Source organism: Rhineura floridana, chromosome 4 (genome assembly GCF_030035675.1).
Source record: "Rhineura floridana isolate rRhiFlo1 chromosome 4, rRhiFlo1.hap2, whole genome shotgun sequence".
In the NCBI taxonomy this organism is placed as follows: Eukaryota; Metazoa; Chordata; class Lepidosauria; order Squamata; family Rhineuridae; genus Rhineura; species Rhineura floridana.
Window position 1 is genome coordinate 50,730,488 of NC_084483.1, and position 20,658 is coordinate 50,751,145.

At 39.5% G+C, this 20,658-nt stretch overlaps 1 protein-coding gene across 27 annotated transcripts in view; it reads right to left on the minus strand.

Annotated features, from left to right (window-relative positions):
- DST (dystonin) overlaps positions 1-20,658 on the minus strand; it is a 467,794-nt gene that overhangs the window by 296,863 nt on the left and 150,273 nt on the right. For 14 of the 27 annotated variants that reach the window (XM_061623014.1, XM_061623029.1, XM_061623015.1 and 11 more), the window contains 4 exons: positions 17,472-17,561; positions 16,878-16,976; positions 10,222-10,299; positions 7,928-8,020 (listed from right to left, as the gene is read on the minus strand). In XM_061623014.1, coding sequence (XP_061478998.1) covers positions 7,928-8,020; positions 10,222-10,299; positions 16,878-16,976; positions 17,472-17,561 — 360 coding nt within the window. The remainder of the gene's footprint in view (positions 1-7,927; positions 8,021-10,221; positions 10,300-16,877; positions 16,977-17,471; positions 17,562-20,658) is intronic. The other 13 variants (XM_061623016.1, XM_061623006.1, XM_061623004.1 and 10 more) reach the window with 2 other exon arrangements.

A 20,658-nucleotide genomic window follows, 5' to 3' on the forward strand; every position in this document is an offset into this window, starting at 1 on the left:
TTACAATAGGTTCTACTATGTATACATGTATAATATATTCTATTATTCTTTGTCCCAGGTTAATTAAACAAATATCGTTTGGTGCTCTCACTTCCATAGTCATGTTGCAAGAATAAAATGCAACATGAAGGTCAACAGGAAGATCAAGGTCAACAAGAATATAGCAGGGTTTCTCAAACTTTCAAGGCCTACGCACTTTTTTTCTGCATTAAAACTAGAAGCACATTTCAGTCTTTAGTTCAAAAGGTAAAAATGCATGTTCTCAGTGACATCGCAGAACAATGGGCAGAACATCACAGAACAATTGTTAAACAGTGCAAATAATATTGCCTTTCCATGATCCATCCGCTGACTGCACAGTCAATCAGGGCTCAGGATGGGAAAGCCACCTGCTTGCTGGGAAATAGTGATGTTTGTGGAATGTCACTGCACCTGTATCAAGAGCTGCACCATCCCTCAGGGATGGAATCACTGCCTTACATTATGTTATGTTATTTATTTATTAAATCTATATCCCACCCTTCCAGAAGGAGTTCAGAGTGGCTCCTAAACACTAAACAAAAACAATAAAAACACTCTAAAACATCTTATTTATTTATACTATTTCTATACTGCTTAATATATAAAAAGATATCCAAGCAGTATACAGAAAAGTAAAACTATAACGTATTATTAAAAAAATGCACAATAAAACCATAATACAAATACATATATAATACAAATTATTAAGAAATAAATACAGACACAAATTCCTTCACACTTTCCCACTCAACATCGCTCAGACTCCTGGGTCCCATCCAGGACTCCACCCAGGCTCTCACCCAGGGCCCAAACACACACAAATTTCACCAAAGTCTCACGAGAAAGCGGATTCCCATGGGATCCAAAAGATGGCATTTAGGACCCACATTTTATAAGCCTGGGAACCATATTGAATGCTGGATCTTTCCTGCCACACATGAATTTGCTGAGTTCTTTGCTGAACTCAGAACTGGAGCCTAGGATTGTTGCAGTCAACCAAGGGCTATGATCTCCCTCTCTACCAGTGAGTTGGCCTGCTCCACTGATATCCTATCCGACAGTACCTTGCACTCAGACTGCTCATTCTCATCCTGTAGCTTGCACCCTTGCCAGACATGAGGTTTAAATACAATACCATTTGAACATACTTTCAAAATGGCTTGGTTTTAGTGCCAGTTCTGCCTTGTTGCATGATATTGCTCACATTGGCTTTCATTATTTTCTTTGCCTGTCTTCTGTAGCTCAATGGAATACAGCCCCATGCAGAAGGTCCCATATTCTTTTTCTTCTTTTAAAAACAATGTTTCTTTTGTCTCCAGCTTCCTGTGAGTCCGGAGCGATCTTTTCTTTCCAACATGGATTTGGGAGACTAAGCGATGAGGCTATCCTCCACCCTTTCCCCACCTCCCACCCCCAGATCACAACCAGAAAACAAAAGGAGACAAGAGGATCAAAGCAGCTGCAACCGAAGGAAAGACGCTTAACAAAAGACTTTAAAACTTATTTAAACAAAACATATTTTAAAAGATATTAAAACAAAACATTTTAAAAAGCAGTTCCAACATAGACACAGAACTGGGATAAGGTCTCTACTTAAGGCTTGTTGAAAGAGAAAGGTCTTCAGTAGGTGCCAAAAAGGTAACACAGATGGCGCCTGTCTAAAATTTAAGGGGAAGGAATTCCCCTGGGTAGGTGCCACAGCACTAAAGGTCTGCTTCCTATGTTGTGAGGAACAGACCTCCTGATAAGATGGTATCTGCAGGAGGCTCTCACTTGCAGAGCGCAGTGATCGACTGGGTATATAAGGGGTAAGAAGATCTTTCAGACGATCTTTATATACAGTGGAAACTCATTATAACATGATTCACTGTACTGCAGATTCAGATATACCACAGGTATGATTATGTCCCCAAGTACAATACTGCATATGGTACTGCAGTTTTCATTATAGGGCAGAACCCCTATAATATGGATGCATCCTTTGTCCCCCCCAAACCCCGTTATAACGAGCTTCCACTATATTCACAAAGATAGGCATGTTAATGCTCCACAGCACCTTCCCTGCTTCAAGCAGCATACATTTCTAAATAGATCCAACATGGCAACTTTATTTTTCCAAGAAACAAGTCAGTCACTCTCATAGCACACAGTTTGAATGTAACAGACTGTAAGGCTGGATAAAAAACTCTCTACCTCAGTATGTTGCCCCATTTGCAGGTGGTGAATTTGAGGGTAGCATTTTGGTGATTTGGGGAGAGATCTGCAAAAAGGTTCATGATGTGGAGAGACTTAGTTAACCCCAGGAGGGTCAGTTTTTGTTTTCATTTTAAAAAATTGGTGCTGTTTTCTTCTAAAACTCCACTGCCGCATGCAACAGCAGAGTTTGACTCAGCCACCACCAACTGCCAGCAGCCATTTTTTCCTTCCAAAATGCCCCAACTTTAGGTACACACTGAGAATCTCTGAAGCTTGGAGTCCCACATAAATGCATATCAATCCCTTGAAATACAACCAGGAAAAAACTATTTACACATTAGTTATATACTAGTCATACAACTAGAAATAAGACTAGTGGTGCAACCTGGCAAAACAAGGAATAATGAAATAGCAAAACGTTTAAGCATGTAACTATATGTCAGGAGCTGCTGGGGCTTGAACTAGAAGTTTTTGGGGCTGTGTGTGGCTGCCCCATGTGGTGAGCCATTGAACTGCATGTTGCAACACTGCCTAGACAGACAGAGTTCACAGACCCTGGAGTGACCTCTCCAACCCAAGACAGGTTTAACTTACTGGGCAGGAAAGACTGTAGCAGATCTTCTGATTAACCTTTGCTTGAGCAGCAGGGTCTTTCTGAGCTCTGATGTATTCCTGTATCTTTTCATTGTCTTTTGGTCCTAAATTCCGGCTTGGTCTTTGATTCTGGATTCTAGTTTTCCCTTCAGCCCTGACACTTTTGATTTGGTCCTCAATCTTGTCTTCTGCTTTGTTCTTTGACCCTGACTTTCGTCATGCTTCTTGATCCCACCTCATTCGTCTTTTTATTATTAATTATTAGTAGCAGTAGTAATTTATGTATCTCTTTTTACATTCTGGCAATTTACAAATTTACACTTTACAAAAAGGCAATTTACAAACATATAAAAAACTGAACATCATTTTAGAAACAGTACAACCCTCCCTAAAAATAGGTGTCCATTTTGTATTGATTTTAAACCTATTTTGTATTGATTTTAAACTTTATTTCAGTAAGCTTTATTCCATCTTACTGAAATGAAAAATGCCTACAAGAGTTGTCTTGTAATATGTCATTCTTTACAGGAAATCAAAATATAGTTGGGCTTCACATCTCAAGTGCCCGTTTTATTTCTTGCAAGTCCCAGGGCTGTAACACTCCAAAATAATCCAACCTTAACTTAACTATGAGGTTCAGCTGAAAAGACCAAGTCTGCACATTTCATCCAGAACCAGGAGGCATATCAGACAGACATAATTGAGATTTTTATAATTAAAATTAGGATATAAGAATCAGAAGTATATGGCCTTTAAAGCTGTCTTTTTATAAATGACAGTCCATTATATATCTAATAGGAACCATGAAGGAAAAAGTAGCTTTTCACCTCCTATAGCTACAGCTCAAATTGCAGACATTTAAATACCTCCATCTTTAGATCTCTGAGAAGATCAGCCATTGACCTTTTGTCTGCCTGTTTTAAATCATGAGCAGATTAAAACTGAATCCTTGGAGACAGGGTTCAATGACTGGAGACAGTCCAAAGGTGTGCTCCACAAGTTGCTACACAGCCAGTTGCAGGCCCTAACAAGAAAGAGCCCCACACTTGCATGACACCCCTTCCCCAGATTTCTCCTTTTCTCAAGGTAAACCAACTAAGTGCAGAAAAGCCAGTCCATTCCGTTTTAAGGTTTAATTTCTTTAGCATCAATCAATTACAGGCAAAACTTTCTCTCCCCACTGTAGAAGGATACATAAAACGTTCTACTGAGATGTAATATTCAGCATCTCGAGGATGTGGTACAATTTTGGGGACTTGCTAGCTTATACACATGTTCTAATAGGGAAATAAATAAAATATACATATGTACATACAATCCTTTAAAAGACACCTTTCTACTCAGAAGTAATTAAATAAAAATTATAGTTGGAAAGAAGGAAAAAACCAGAGGGAACCGGGGCAACCCTGCTCAGCATGGATGGATCTCATGCCCCAAAGCAGTTTTAAGTACCACATACTATGGCATGGACTCTGTTCTCTGACCTAACAGTTGTGGGGACAAAGCGACACCTTAACTGTCAGGATGTGGGCGTGGCTAAAAAAACAAAAACAAAACACCTTCCCAAACCCTGAATATTTTGTTGGTGACTTCTGTAATAAGTAACTAACTGCATGAGTGACTTACAATGGTGTGGAGAAGAGGGAATTCACTAAATATTTTTAGAGGTATGTGCAGCCACACACATCATGAGTAGATAACTGGTGAACTGATGTTTATCCTGATACACTAGGATAGTGCTATTATAAATAATTGCTCTACAGATGTAGCTTCTTTAACTCAGGACAAACATTTTAAAAAATTAAATTAAAATCCCAGTTTGGTTCAGAGATGGCTTATAACAAAAAAAGTAAATAAAACAGAACTACAAAACCAAAAACAACAATTGAACTGGAATCAAAGCCCTATGAAGAGAGACTGAAAGAACTGGGCATGTTTAACCTTGAGAAGAGAAGACTTGAGATGAGATATGATAGCACTCTTCAAGTACTTGAAAGGTTGCCACACCAAGCAGGGCCAGGATCTCCTCGATTGTCCCAGAGTGCACAGAATAATGGGCTCAAGTTGCAGAAAGCCAGATTTCAACTGAACATCAGGAAAAACATCCAAACTGTTAGAGCTGTATGACAATGGAACCAATTACCTAAGGAGTGGTGGGCTGTCCAACACTGGAGGCATTCAAGAGCCTGTCAGGTCTGCTTTCATTTGAATTCCTGCATTGAGCAGGGTGTTGGACTCGATGGCCTTATAGGCCCTTTCCAACTCTACGATTCTATGATTATATGAATTACCATGAACATGACATACTAAAAATCTACTTCCTATTTATACAGAGCCAAATACCTACTGAAACAAGCTTTTATTGCTTGTCACAAGGACTGAGGAAGCCAAATGAGCCTCCCTTGGGAAGGCATTCCATAGTTTAGGACAGTCTTCCCCAGTCTGGTGACCTGGACTATAACTCATCAGTCCCAGCCAGCATAGGCTATGGTCCAGGATCATGGGAATTATAGTTCAAAACATCTGGAGGGCACCTGATTGGGGAATGCTGGATTAGGATTTTAACATCCATAATACAAGAGCAGGTTCAAATACTACAGGGAAAGCAGAAATGCAATTCAGTCTGTTGTTATGAAATGGGACTTTCAGATTCCAAAGGTCATTTAGGGTGTGTGACGTCCAGAAATCCCTATATACATTACCAGAGAAGCATTGAAAGCAAAAGCACTACTCACTCGCACGCAACATTTCAATAAACTCATAGTAATGTTGTTCTTCAATTGTGAGCAACAATAACGAGGAAGGAGGTGTCCTAATAGCTTTGCCTACCATGTTGAAAGTATACACAAGCTAGCCTATTGATAATAAAATAATTCATGACTTGTTCATGTGTAAGTGGGATCCAGGTGGGCATTAGGATCACTGGTTAAAATCTAAATGCTTCCCAAAAGCAACAACTGGTCAGGATATATTCATGCGTTTTATACTAATTTCTATTCCATATATCTTTTTTATATGTCTAATTATTCCTGTTTAGCTTTTGTAATCAGGAATATAAGCAAGTTCTTATCTAAGTACTGCTTTTAAATTTATAAATCTTAGTAGAATAAATGCAAGCAGGATGGCTATAATTGCTCTGCCTATCTTAAATAGCGGTAAAACATTTAAAATGCTGCACCACTGTTCCTAACAATGAGGTACTTATGGTAAATGAAGATTAAGAATCACACAGGCCACAAAATTTACAAACAAACTGCAGCTCTCAGGCACTGAAGTTGAGAAGCAACAATACCACATACCCCTAGGAATCAAGAGGATGCATTGCATAAATTCTGGAAGTGCACTTGGTGCAATAATTCTAGTGCCATCTACTGTGATTCAAGATAACTAATGCACTCAACATTTATAACAAGAAAATAAGTTTCAATTTTTTAACTGCGTAACACATTTCTAATGAGCTACAGAACATAATAAAAGTTCTTATAAAGCCAGAATAGCTCAGTGTAATACAAATTGCTTGAATTAAGTTCAGAAGGATTTTATTGGCTTAAGTACAAGGGCTCCAGCTGGACTGGACCATTACACAACCATTCTAAAAATCTTATATAAAAAAAAATGGAATGTTTTGGTTTGAAGCAGAGAATTATTTTATCAAATTTCATGAAGCACTACCTTTATCTTGTCATTGCCACCAAACAGGAGATGTTAAATTAAACATAATCTTTAATTAATGGCATTCAAGTTGGTGACTATGCAATGTTCTTTCACAATTTGACATTAAAGAGAGACATACTATGTTTGGACAACACAGAAACTTTACTGTGGTGAGTATATCCATTTAATGACCGTATTCACATGTAACGGTAAGTCATAAACCATGGCTCACGGTGCATGAGTAAATTGTGCCCACTTCGCCTTTTCCCAGTTAGCATGCAAAGCAAACAAATCATAATCCCTGGCTTAGAATTACATCTGAACCATGGACTGCAATTTGTTTCACTTGAACAAATCACTCTTGATAGCCAAGAACAAACCTTGACTTATAATTATGGTTGGTTTGAAGCAAAACAAACTAAGCCGTGATTTGTTTCAGCACAACACAAGTGGAAAAGCTATAGTTTATGACTTAATGTAATTTTCAAATATGGCCACTTGTACCGATTTAAGTTTCAGACAGCCTGCTCTTTTCAGTGTGCACATACAACACTGCTGTGAATGCTGGAAATCAACACTTGAAATATATATACTTTTCAGCTGTACCTATTTTATAGTATAATCCCCCTTTCTAATTTTGTTTCATACTATCACAACATTCTTAGCCCATAATGAATTTTCAGGTTCCGTACCAAAAATATGGAGTAAAAGTGCTGACAAATCAGCATTGGTAGTATCCAAATGTGAAGTTTGAAGGGAACTGTACAGTTAACATTTCCATCATCATCTGGAGAGGCATGCCGCAGAAACTCACTAACTAAACCTGCTTGTAATGCTGCCATGTGCAATTTGTTCAGTCACATCAAGAGTATCCAGTCAAGAGGCGTGCAACAATTCTGCTGTCTGCCCCAAAAGGAGTTGAGCCTTTATAAACATTCAAACTGAACACTCGTAAAGTCTTAAGCTTTTTGCAATGCTCAGTTCAGATGTTCGCAAAAAAACTTGGAGGCACACATACAGTGTCCTCCCCTTTCCTCTGTCCCAAGGCCCAGTGACTTACTTTAGGCTAGGAGAGGGAGCACGGCAGAGAGTGCTTCCCAGGCCCTGGCAGAGCATCTTCTCCCAGAAGGGTGGGACATAGCCCTGAGATCCCCAAATTCCATGAGTAAATGACATCCATGAGGGATTCGGAGATTGAAAGTTCCACTCCCATCTTCAATGGGAAAGGATGCTCTGGTGGGGTCAGGGGAGTAGCCCCACTACTGCTTGCTTCCTACTGAGACCTCAACTTAAGTTACTGAGCAAGCTAGTAGCAGCAGCAGCACTCACAGGATGGACACAAGCAGAGCTTTTCCAAGTGCCCCTATTTAAACGCTTCCAACATTCCTCTCCAATCACACGTGACAAGGGAGACTGAAAAAAAAGAGTTCCAGATAGAAAATGAAGTGACAAGTCATCTTACCTGAAAGTGCAAAATTATGGTCCATATTAATCCCAAAGTCAATTTGGGATTCCCATCCGTTATGTCATCATTCCTAATGTTCACCAGTTTCACCTGTGATTTATGAAAAAAGAATATGCAAAACAGTTAAAAAAATGGAGCTGAAAACATACATTCTGACTCTCCTGTGTGATCACAATAAAGAAATGACTATTTGCATTCTCAATAACTGCAATAATAAACACAACACCGTGGGCTGCATCTCTCATTCTTGTTTTTCAGGCAAAGCAGAAAACACTTCTCTATGGCAGAGTCAGAATCCTTGCAGAGGAGGAAACACTCTCCTGCAATTTCTGTTCAGAACTAGAGGGATATTAAGGAATTAACAGTCTTCTTAACACCAGCGCATGGAGAAAGGGCAAGAAGAAAACATGGCAGATCTGGGGTTCTGTTCAGGACCACATTTAGAGTTCTCAGTGACACAGCTACTTCCCCTACTCTCTACACTGAGAATAATTCAGCTGCACAAGAAGGCTAGGCTGTCTCATGCAGGCTAATTAAAATGAAAGAAAACAAATTACAGCGATCTTTACCTGTTTAGAAGTAGAACTAAACAATAAATAATAATATTACTACTACTGATGCTGCTAACAGCTTTTCAAGGAGCTGTGCACATATTGACTAAATAACAGAAATAAATATACTCCTGAAGATTTAGAATTAAGCTTCACTTTCCCCAAATTTATACAGTATGTTCAAAATACTTTGGGAGCCCTATTATTAGGCTACACTTACACAATTATTAGCTGATTAAACTGTAATAAAAATTCTCTGATTAAAGAGAGATATGTGAGGTTTATCCTAACAAAAGCCTATTTGGGAATATCGTTTAGCAGGCAATCAAACTGCAGTGTCCTATCATTTTCTGATCTGCTCTTATTATTAAAACTGCATTTTACTGGGGGGAAATACTTCACATTTAGAGCTATTAAACAAGATGGAAAGCCTAATTATAAATTTCCAAGATGTACAAGAAGTTCTTTGTTTTTAGCAAAATGGTATAATATATTCTGCTACAGGATTTCCTACCAATAGAAAGGGGAAGGGAGGCTACAGTACAGGATCTGAAGAGAAGAGGAAACCTCAAAGATACACAAAAATTAATAGGTTTATTAAAGTGCAAATGAGATTCAAGTCAAGAGATGCTTTTGCAGGAACAATTAAACCAGTTTCTTCTTGTGATAAAGACCAGATTCACATATAACATTAAGCCAAATCATGATGTAGCACAAACGTGTGTATTCCCAAAGCAAAATCCAAATAACAGCAGCATTCTGATCTGCACATTAGGCTGGCACATGCCGATTAGGTCAGTTTATATCACATTTTGCAAAGAATGAATTCCTCAAGCCTCCCTAGATGTAAGAATGGAGCTGTTTCCATTTTTTGTATCATAAATACATACATATACATATATATATATATACATACATATATATATATATATATAAGTTGACAATGAGGACATTGAACTTGTCAAGGATTATCAATACCTCAGCAAAGTCATTGACCAAAATGGAGACAATAGTCAAGAAATCAGAAGAAGGCTAGGATTGGGGAGGGCAGCTGTGAGAGAACTAGAAAAGGTCCTCAAATGCAAAGATGTATCACTGAACACCAAAGTCAGGATCGTTCAGACCATGGTATTCCCGATCTCTATGTATGGATGTGAAAGTTGGACAGTGAAAAAAGCAGATAAGAGAAAAATCAACTCATTTGAAATGTGGTGTTGGAGGAGAGCTTTGCGCATACCATGGTCTGTGAAGAAGACAAATAATTGGGTGTTGGAACAAATTAAACCAGAACTGTCACTAGAAGCTAAAATGATGAAACTGAAGTTATCATACTTTGTACACTTAATGAGAAGACATGATTCACTAGAAAAGACAATAATGCTGGGGAAAAGGAGTAGAAAAAGAGGAAGGCCAAACAAAAGATGGATTGATTTCATAAAGGAAGCCACAGACCTGAACTTACAAGGTCTGAACAGGGTGGTTAATGACAGATGCTATTGGAGGTCACATTCATAAGGTCGCCATAAGTCGTAATCGACTTGTAGGCACATAACAACAACAACAAACTTTTATGTTTCCTAAGGACAGACAGTGAGGATATCAAACAACCCCACTTCTCTGGTTCAGTCCAAATACCTAGCTGAGAAATATATATAAACCACATAAACATACAAACTATTATTAATTATTGACAAAGCAGGAATGAAGTTTTAACTTTGTTTCTTAATTGTAATATCTTACCTGCCGTCTTTTTAAATAATCGAGTGCAATTTGTACATTCTGCAGTCTGTGAAAACGCATCCGACCTTTCTCTCTGGGCTAAAAACAGAAAATGAAGACTGTGAAGCTTTCTATACAACAAATGCTAGTTATAGGGCAAATGTTATTCTTTTACTATTATCTACCGCTAAAAGGTTCTCAAATATTCATAACAGAAGGAAAAACTTTTTTTAAAAGCTTTGTGTGAAACTTAATGTCTGTAGAGGAAAGCAACATTGGTTTAAATTTTACAGAGGTCCTGCTTCCTTCCCCCCCCCCGCCCCTGTGGCCTCTTGGTTCATTTAGATACAATACAGTGTCTCTCGATGGACTGTCAGAGCTAGGTCATGCTCTCACACAAAGATCCATGTAAATGGACCTTTATAGCCATGACAGATTATGCTAAAGACAACTACCAAAACGTGAATAAGGATCTACCCACATATTTTGGATCTCAAGTTCAAACTGCAGAACAACATAATGCCTCATCCCACAATACAGCCCTTTAATAACACTTACACATAAAGGTCATGTCAATTTTGAATATGCCCATTCTGAGTTGGGGTTAACTAGATCACAAGACATCCAGAACGGCTCAAGTTGTAGGCCTGTTGAGTTCCAGTTCAGTTTGGACTCAGCAGGGCAGGCATTACATAGAGGAACCAGCTCAGAGCAAGGCTGCCCAGATAGACTGAATGTTCTACTCTAGTTTTTTTATTCATTCGGCTAAAATGATTGCTCATAACTGCTCAGCCTCCTTATTTAGAAGATAAAATAGTAACAATGTGACTGTACAACTTACCTTATTGAGCACGTGTGTTCTAATACTGGGCACAGGTTAACTGAAGTGAAGCACATTTAAGTCTCATTATCAAGGGAAGAGTTAAACATCCCTCCCACTGAAAGCAATGAGATTTAACAATGCTTCACTTGGGTTGGATCATGTCTTCTATTAGCATCTTAAACACAAATTATGATCCAGAAGATATGTGCACACAATCCACATCCTCACCGGTGTTATTTGATAAGGTATTAGAACATGAATGGCTAACCTCCAGTTGTTGCTGAACTCTCATAAACCCTGACCATTTGTTATGCTGGCTGAGGCTGATGGGAGCTGAGAATCCAGCAATAACTGGAGGGCCACAGGTTATCCACTTCTGTATTAGAATCAGCTCACCCAGTTAAACTGCTTTTAATGCTCTCTCAAGTATAATAGGTAGTTTGGGAGTGTGGTGGAGAAATGCTTAAAGGAAAGCACCAACTGCTCCTCTTTTGAAGCAGCTCTCGTGCTGACTCCCTCCTCCAAACTGCTTTCAAGGCCCCAAACATGAGGGACTTTTAAAACCTATGTCAAGGCTTAAACTGCAATCCAATACACACCTACCTGGGAGTAAATCTCACTGAACCCAATGGAGCTTACTTTTGAGTAGACATGTATTGGATTAAAGCCTTAGTCAGGTAAGTTGCTTCAAGGAAAAATTATCAAGTGATTGCAATTGCAACACACATCCCTGGACCACACCCTTTGTGAGCAATTCAATGTACTTTTGTTATGCAGTCTCTGGGGCTTCCTACACCACTGAAATGAAAAATGGAAATGGACTGCCTTCAAGTTGATTCCGACTTATGGTGACCCTATGAATAGGGTTTTCCTGGTAAGCGGTATTCAGAGGGAGTTTACCATATCACCCAGTGAGCTTCATGGCTGTGTGGGGATTCGAACCCTGGTCTCCCAGATCATAGTCCAACACCTTAACCTCTATACCACATGGGCTCTCTATCACTGAAATGCATGGAGTTAAAAGAAGAGTAATGTTTGCTAGGTTGCACCAAAAATGTACCAAAGGAGACATGGTACATGCTTGGTATGCACCCTATTATTCATTTTTTTCCTTAAATGAAGTAATGTAAAGAGTAAAACCTAAAGCCATTTCACAGATTATGCAGGGTTAAACCCAATTTGGCTCCCATTCAGGGAGCTGCAACTAATCACGGTTTGCTGACAAGTATATTTATCTGCAAACACATTTGTCACATCCACATTTTGCATTTAAAACATGCACAATGTGTGAAGCAGCACATAGAGTCAATTTCTAGGAAATACACATGTGGAAAATGTTGCATCAGGATTAGAAAAGCACATGGATTTAAGATCTCTAATCAGGATACTGTAGAGGCAAGTAGACAGTGGAAGAAGCCCCATATTTTTTTTAATTGTAGAATTTCAATCATTATCACATGATAGTACAACTTACTCCTTAGAAATGCTTCCAAAACAAAACATGCATGAAGAAAGCTAAGTAAGTTATTAAGGAAAACAAATTCTATATAGCAGATTAATGATAATATGGCAAAATGTAAGCAGTTAGTGTAAAATCACAAAGAGGAAGAATTACACAGGAAAAGACATCATTCACTAGCTATCAAAGAATAACTGGGGGGGGAGTTAATATTTATGTGACTGTACAATCCAAAATATTAATGCTTTTCTTCCTGACTTTAAATTTTTCACTAATGTTTGCAGTAACGGGCCGAAGTATGCTACAACACAATCACTTCTACAGCTCAGCAATGAGTATTTCCTCAGACAATGCTGTAACCCAGCCAATAAAACAAGGGCTTATTTGCACATATGCCTGCAGGAACCCTCAAGCTGCTTTTCCCTCCCCAAGGCAAGTGCAAGCTTCCCTCCTTACCACTGAGCATTGACAGATGCTCCCCAATACCCAGAGCCCAATAGGAGCAGCTGTTTGTTTCTCATGTACTTTCAAACAATCCTCCTTCCTACTGAGTTTTGTCCTATGGCTCTGGGTATTGAGAACCACAGTCCAGTAAGTGGATTGGAGACACACGTACACTGCCGGGGGGAGGGGGGGAGAACACAAGCAAGAAAAAAATACCAATGGTAAGCCTCTGGCAACCCTCGTTCCTAGCAGGTTTCTAGCTGGTAGCACACAGCGTGGTAAGGCACTGCAGTTCACCTGGCCTCCAGTTGGTCACATTATTACGAGGAAAGGGAGAGATGAGGCGGTGGCAAGGCTGGCACAATGCAAATGCACTGGTGGGATCTCAGGATTGGCTCTGCTGGCGCATTTGCTTAGCACCCACCTCACCACCACTTGCTCCTCCCTCTTGACCTCCTGGTAAGCAGCAGTGACACAACTGACCAGAGATCAGGTGAGTGGTAAAACTCCACCATGCCCCTCTGCTATTGCTAGTAGTGCTTCTGCTTAGTCAGACGGCTGCCCAGAAGTGCAGCTTGCATTTCATTGTTGTTATGGGTTTGCCCAGGGCCTGAATCTGGGACAGTTCTAGGTTTGAGGAGGCCCTAGTCAAAGGGTTTGCTAGTGAGGCTCCTCTTCTCTTAGCTGGCCCTCCTGGGTTTACCTGGAGGCGACAGGCAGCAGCAGTGCTCCAAGGAGCACCAGGCAGCTGGGTTAAGTTGCCGCTTTAATTTCCCATACTACCTTAGAGTGATGTTTTAAACCGACATTGCGGGAAATGAAAATGGTGGCTAGATTGTGCTGCTTTGAACTGTGGGCCACACACAAAAAATGTTTATAGAGAAGGGATGTTAAAGGTGCCTGTCATAGCCCTGGCAATTGCCCCCAAATACCAGGTACTGATGCAGTCCTGGACTTGCCCCAGTTCAAACTTTTAGTGCTGTCATGATACATCAACATTTTTTATCAGGATGAGCCTGATGAAAATCAATTCCGCAATCATAACATGTCAAGGACTAGGTATTTATGTTATACCAGAAGTCTAAGAGTACAGTTTATTCTCACATAATGAGAGAAACTCTTGACCACAAGGGAAAAATCCCACATTGTGGCTCTTCCCCATAGAGGTTTTACTTCAGTCTCCAGAAGAAAAAGCATTAAAAGGAGCTCCAGCACCACTGGCATGAGAGATTGAGACCCAGTTGTCCAGAAGAAAGCATAAGCAAATTGAAATGACATCATATTGTTAATATTCTAGACTGAACATTATAGCTAGAGAACCATATCATTTGTGAGGCTCAAAACACAGCATCACAAGTATACTCTAATCATTTCTTAAGTGAACATCTTCCATTAGAATAATATGTCTAGAATCATGAGACTGGGGCGGGGGGAGCAAAAATTAACAGCACCAGGTGAAGTTCAGTGACCACTTATTGTGGTACAGTCTCATTGTTGTCAAGGACCACAATCCAGCACAGTGCTATGTGTGCATAACTCCAGTGATTCCAGTGGCTTGGAGCCTAAGTTTGACTACAGTGATGCATGCCTTAGTTACATCCCGTTTAGATTACTGTAACACGCTCTACATGGGGCTGCCTTTGAAGACTGTTCGGAAACGTAAACTGGTACAAAGAGCTGCAGCCAGAGTGCTAATTGGAGCTGGTTAGAGGGACCATACAACCCCCTTGTTGCGACAGCTCCACTGGCTGCCAGTTTGTTTCCGGTCACAATTCAAAGTGCTGGTTTTGACCTATAAAGCTCTATACGGCCTAGGTTCAGGCTATTTGTCAGACCGTATCTCCCCATATGAGCCTGCCCGGGCGTTGAGATCCTCAGGAGAGGCCCTTCTCTCAGTCCCAACACCTTCGCAAGCGCGATTGGTGGGGATGCGAGATAGGACCTTCTCGGTGGCTGCCCCAGGTTCTGGAACTCTCTTCCTAGGGAAGCACGAATGGCCCCTTCCTTGCTATCCTTCTGTCAGCAGGCAAAGACTTTTTTATTCCAACAGGCTTTTGGACTAGAAGATGTTTAAGATAGGGCCTCATAAGGTCTGTTGTATTGTTCTATGGTCCTATTCTTAATGTTTTAAATTGTCTTAGTATCTTAAGTGTACGTTTCATGGTTTTAATGTTAAGAATAGTTTAATTCTATTTTAATTGTATATTTTTGTATGTTTTTTACCTATGTGTAGTTTATATTTGTAAGCCACCCTGAGTTCCAGTTTTGGAAAAAGGGCGGGGTAAAAATAAAGAGTAATAATAAAAAATAATAATAATAAGTGCCCTTTCTGCCAATCAGGAGGCACAATGACCAGCAAGTGTGGGATTGGTAAAAGTTGCTTCCCCCGCCCCTCTGCTGGCAGGAGCATCCCATGAGTGGAATTCTGTTCATAGGATACTCTTACCAGTGGAAGGAAGCTCAGCATCCAAGTCTGTTGACCTAACTATCCCTAATACTGTGTGGAACTATGGCCAAAGGCATTAGCTCAGAGGATGTGAAAAATAAAGACCTTGCAAAGGCAGCATTCATTAAAGCAAGCTACCCTGGAGTAAGTACTTCAAGGATTGTGTCCAAATGTGCCTTTGAAAAGTATGAAAAGTAAATCACACTGAATTCCATGGGATTACCTTCCAGGTAAGGTTACACAAGGAGTGCAGCCTTAATCTTTCAAACACAATTCGAATGAATGGAATGTGGACACATACATACACACAGAATTTGGAAAATGGTTTGAATGCATTGTATGCAGAAAGACAGTATATAAAATAAATAATTCTAAGCTTGTCTGAGAGTGAAAATACAAGATATTACAAAAGGAATATCTCTGAGACATAATAAAGTCAGAGGGGTCTTGAGATATTTTTCTGACCCTTGGTAAAATACACAAAAGTTTCAAAATTACAGAAGTTGGGCAACACATATCTGTGCATCCAAGAATAGAAGACATCCCAAAACAACATTTGACTTTAGTATGAGAAAGGTGTTTTTTTATTAAATGCCAGTTTCTTATAGGAAAGAAGCAACCTGTTTGGGACAAATCAAAACTCAGAGCCTTGCCATACTGTTTATAAGTAGATTGTTTCGCATCTGGAAGACAAAAGGCATTATTAAAAATGCTACCTCAGCATTTGTTGCTATAAAAATAAATCCTATGAAAAAACAACATATTTACTTGGTGAAGCATCATTCAAATTTATGTCAGCTATTTCTACTATGTCTATTGGGGAAAAATTATTACATCTTCAGCCAATGAGTTATGCAATCCACAAAGCCCACTGAACTCCATGGGATTAAAGCTGCATTTGACCACATTCTTCCCTTGATCCTTTTGTTTCTCTATTCCCTCCCCTTGCAACTGTTGTCTCCCCAGTAGTTGACAATTTTATTGTAAGCTCCTTGGGATAGAGAACCTTTACTGCTCGAGCTTAAATGGGCTGTGGATCAGGTTGCAAGTGATGTAACACAATCACACTGCCACATTCAAATTGAAACGACACAGTGACAAATTGTTTTACTAAATTTGTGGCATCATTCAACTATCTTTAAGAGCATTATCTGCGCAGCTGTATGGCCACTGCAAAAAAAAGAAAGAAGGAAAATAAATACTTTAAATTGTTGCAGTTTGAAAATGGATTAATAAAAAAGCACAATCCACCAGCAGTAGAAAAGGAATTGTGCAAAAGGCTTTCTGCAACTTTCTCATAATTTCAGAGAGTCCTGATGGATTGCCCAAAATCATCAGCGCTGCCAATATTATTCTACATTAAGGCGCATTTCCCATAATTCCAGTCCCTGCCAATTCTTTCTAATAAAACTACTGCACAGCACCACACTAACAGGTTACTTTCAAGTTAGCAGTCACCGCTCTTCAAATACTACATTAGTAGAGTTATGGGGGTCGGCACCTACCCCCTTATCCTCATCCTCCTCATCCTCATGCTGTTCATACGGACATGCTTCTGTTGAACTCACCAACCGTAAGGTCTTCAAAAAATCTCGCTCCCTTGGCTAATGAACATAACAGACAGGAGAGAGGACAGCAAAGACAGACCACAAATGAAGAGAAGAATATGAACAGAAGAATATAATGAAAGAAACAAATGCCGAGCAAGGGAAGTAATGCACAACGAAAGGAAATGACACCAGAAGGGAGTGTTAAGACAATTTCAGGTGGGAGCATGTTCCCCACCCCCACCCCATTGCTACCTGTAAATTGTGATATTTAAAAGGAAGGAATATTTAAGCATCCCACATTTTCCAGATTGTTTTAAAGCATAGACTTGAAAAGGCAAGTGCATTTTAGAAAGAAGTGTTCCAATTACAAACAGGAAACAATATTGCTAAACTCTTCAGAATTCATTAACTGTATGTCATTCTGAAACTTGCTCTTAATTCCCCCAGTTATGGAAACATTGAATTAAAAGAGAAGCCCAACAACAAGATCAATTAAATTTGCAACCACACTGAGGCCTAAGGCTGTCAAACAAAGATTAAAGAGCTTACCAAGGTGTCTCCTGAAAGAACTTCTAAAAGAGAAATCAAATTATGTCCATCTCTCAAATCTTCATAGAGGTCATTCACATGCTTGCGAATCTGAAAAATAAGAGAGATACAAAAGTCAAGACGCTGTTTCTGTCAAGCAAATGTGCAGCCCGATCCTAGGCATGCTTACTTAAAAGCAATTCCCACTGCGTTGAATGGGGCTTACACTCTGATAAAAAATATTGCAACCGTAGAGAGATAAGGGCTGCCCCGCCCAGTTAGCCACACTGAAATCTTCATAGGTGATGTAATTCAAAGGGCATAGGATTTCTGCACCCTCACCTGGGCATTCATATACTCACTGCTGTTTACCTTTCTGGGACTGCTACCACTGCTTGGCCACTGCAGCAAAGCAGATGGCAACACTTTTACAAGGCTCTCCAGTGGCACCTGTGCCAGAATGCCACTCTGAGAAAGGGTCTTTCCTCAGCATGAGGCATTCTGGCTGAGGTGGCCTAGCAGACTGCCATTCCACTTTGCCTCAGCAAATACAGTTTAAAGTTTAACCATAGAAAATGGTTAAATTTAAATGTTAACAGTTTGCTACTCCCAAACTTTAAAAAATATTTGCTGCCATTGGAGCAACGTAGCAGCAGCAGCAGTGGTACCTGTCGGGGCCTGCAATATCTCACTCTTGAAGAACCCTGTGTTTCCTATGTTGTTTTTTAAATTGTTGTAATCCGTCCCGGGACCTTTGGGTGAAGGGCGAGAAACAAATGATGATAATGATAAAAATAATAGTCTTTCTCAGAATGAAGCATTGTTAAATGGGAGGCTCTGGAAAGTCTCAGCACACCTGTGCAGGAGGAGGAAGATGCTGGTGCATGGGGGCGATGCACAGAGAAGTAACGGTGGTTCTGTGTCAGGCAGCAGTATGTGTTGCATCGGCCCTGAGAGTGATAAATTAATCAGGTTGTTCTGCAGAGTACATATACACTCAGTGATTCGATCATAGTTCACTATATACTAGCAGAATTACCTCCCCATCACTACCCATAATTTGTAATTTTTTCCACAAAATGAAAAGAAAGGCTACGGGAGAAACCAACGCCTAAAAAATATAATGCTGGCAACACAATAGTGAGTAAATACACTTGGACCAAAACAGTACCTGAAACTGACAATACCCATCTAATGTGGAGATCAAGCTAAAATTTACTCCTGTTATCTAACCAAGATCAATTTATTAAAGTGGCCAAACTACGGCTCCTTGTTCCGAAATCAGAATTATTTCTATGTTTAAAACTGTTTTGAAATTCTGTTCAGGTAAGAAAGGGTTAAGATTGATTGATTGATTGCATTTGTATACCGCTCCATAGCTGAAGCTCTCTGGGTGGTTTACAACAATTATTTATTTATTTATTTATTTAATTAAACTTATAGACCGCCCCATAGCCGAAGCTCTCTGGGCGGTTCACAAGACAAGAAACATCGAAAATACAATAAACGTATAACAATATAAAACACATTAAAAGTTTTAAAATGTTAAAAATTAAAACAATGTCAGCGCATACTAGACATGTTAAAAAGCCTGGGTGAAGAGAAAAGTTTTAACCTGGCGCCGAAAAGATAGTAACGTTGGCGACAGGCGTATCTCCTCTGGGAGATCGTTCCACAGTTCGGGGGCCACCACAGAAAAAGCCCTTTTCCGCGTTGCCACAACATTGTTGTTAAAAACATTAAAAACAGATATACAAATTTAAAAACACATTTTTAAAAAGCAATTTAAAAACACATGCTAAAACGCCTGGGAGAAGAGGAAACTCTTGACCTGGCGCCGAAAAGATAACAGTAATGAATGTTAGTAGGTACAGATGAGATATGACTGACAGGTGGGAGGTGTGTGAGTGAGAAATCTGAGGGGAGTTTTGAAGAGAAAAACCATTGTGGTTTGACAGATAGGAATAGGGATCAAGAAAATAACATTTATAAGTGTTGGGGGGTTGGGGAGGATTTCATTGGGATTAGTGGGGTAGGACAGGTAGGGACAATATCAACTTATTCATTTACTATCACATTTAACATCTTGTATATAATAAAGTTTATTTGTTGGAAATCAGAATTCCATGGGACAGCTTTGCCAAGCGTGCTACCATACTACGGTCCTATTCTATATCTATACCAATTTTACAGACTGTTTATGCCAGTGGTCACCTTTTGGGGAAAAGGTGGTGGAGCTGTAGCTTGTGGTTCAGAGGGCATATCTGAGAAGCTGAGGCGGACTTCCTGGAGATTTCCTGATGCAGGCACTTGGGAATCAGGAGGTGGTAATCCCAGAGACACAGGAATGTCACACTCCTCAAAAGTTAAGGAAAATGTTTGCAGATATTAATTCAGTTAATTATGGAGATGTTAAATGATGTACAGATATAGTCTACTGCTTTAAATCTGAAGAAGTATATTGATCTTATTTTTAATAATTCCAGGGATATTACATATTGTCTGTTCTAGCTTTTCCCAGCCCTGTGCCCACCAGATGTTTCGGACTACAACTCCCATCATTGTGATCATCATCATCAATTTATATATCACTTAATGCAAAATAGGATAACCATTGGCCATGTTGACTAGGAATGATGAAAATTGTAGTCCAAAATATCTAGAGGACACCAAGTTGGGGAAGGCTTGTCGATTCAATGGGAACCACATCCTCAAAACATGGCCCATAAATGGTCCAATAAACACAGTCCATTTAACACAACCCGCACCAGTAATAAGTGTAGCGCAGCAGTGAAATCCAGCAGTAGAATGGTTCTTCAAATACATGACTCTTGTTGGTAGAATATTATTTATTAAATAGACATTAGATCTGAATATACTTATTTGTGATATCTAAAATTAAAATATATATTTTGTAGGTGATGTAGAAATTTATATCTACAAAATTGCCTAAATTGCCATTCAACACTTTCCCATTAAAAAAGGGCATCTGCCACCTCTAGTGAGATAATGGAAAATCACACCTTAATTGTTAGCATTTGTGTATATATTAATATATGTATGCTGAAAGTAGAGAGGCCAGTCCACAACTGTTGCCCAAATCTGCAAAGATGTGGCTTATACTGCGCATTTGGAATGGAAGGAGAGATAATCAAATGTGCAGTTCTAAAAACAGAGATAGCTAACCATCTCCCAAGATAACTTGTAA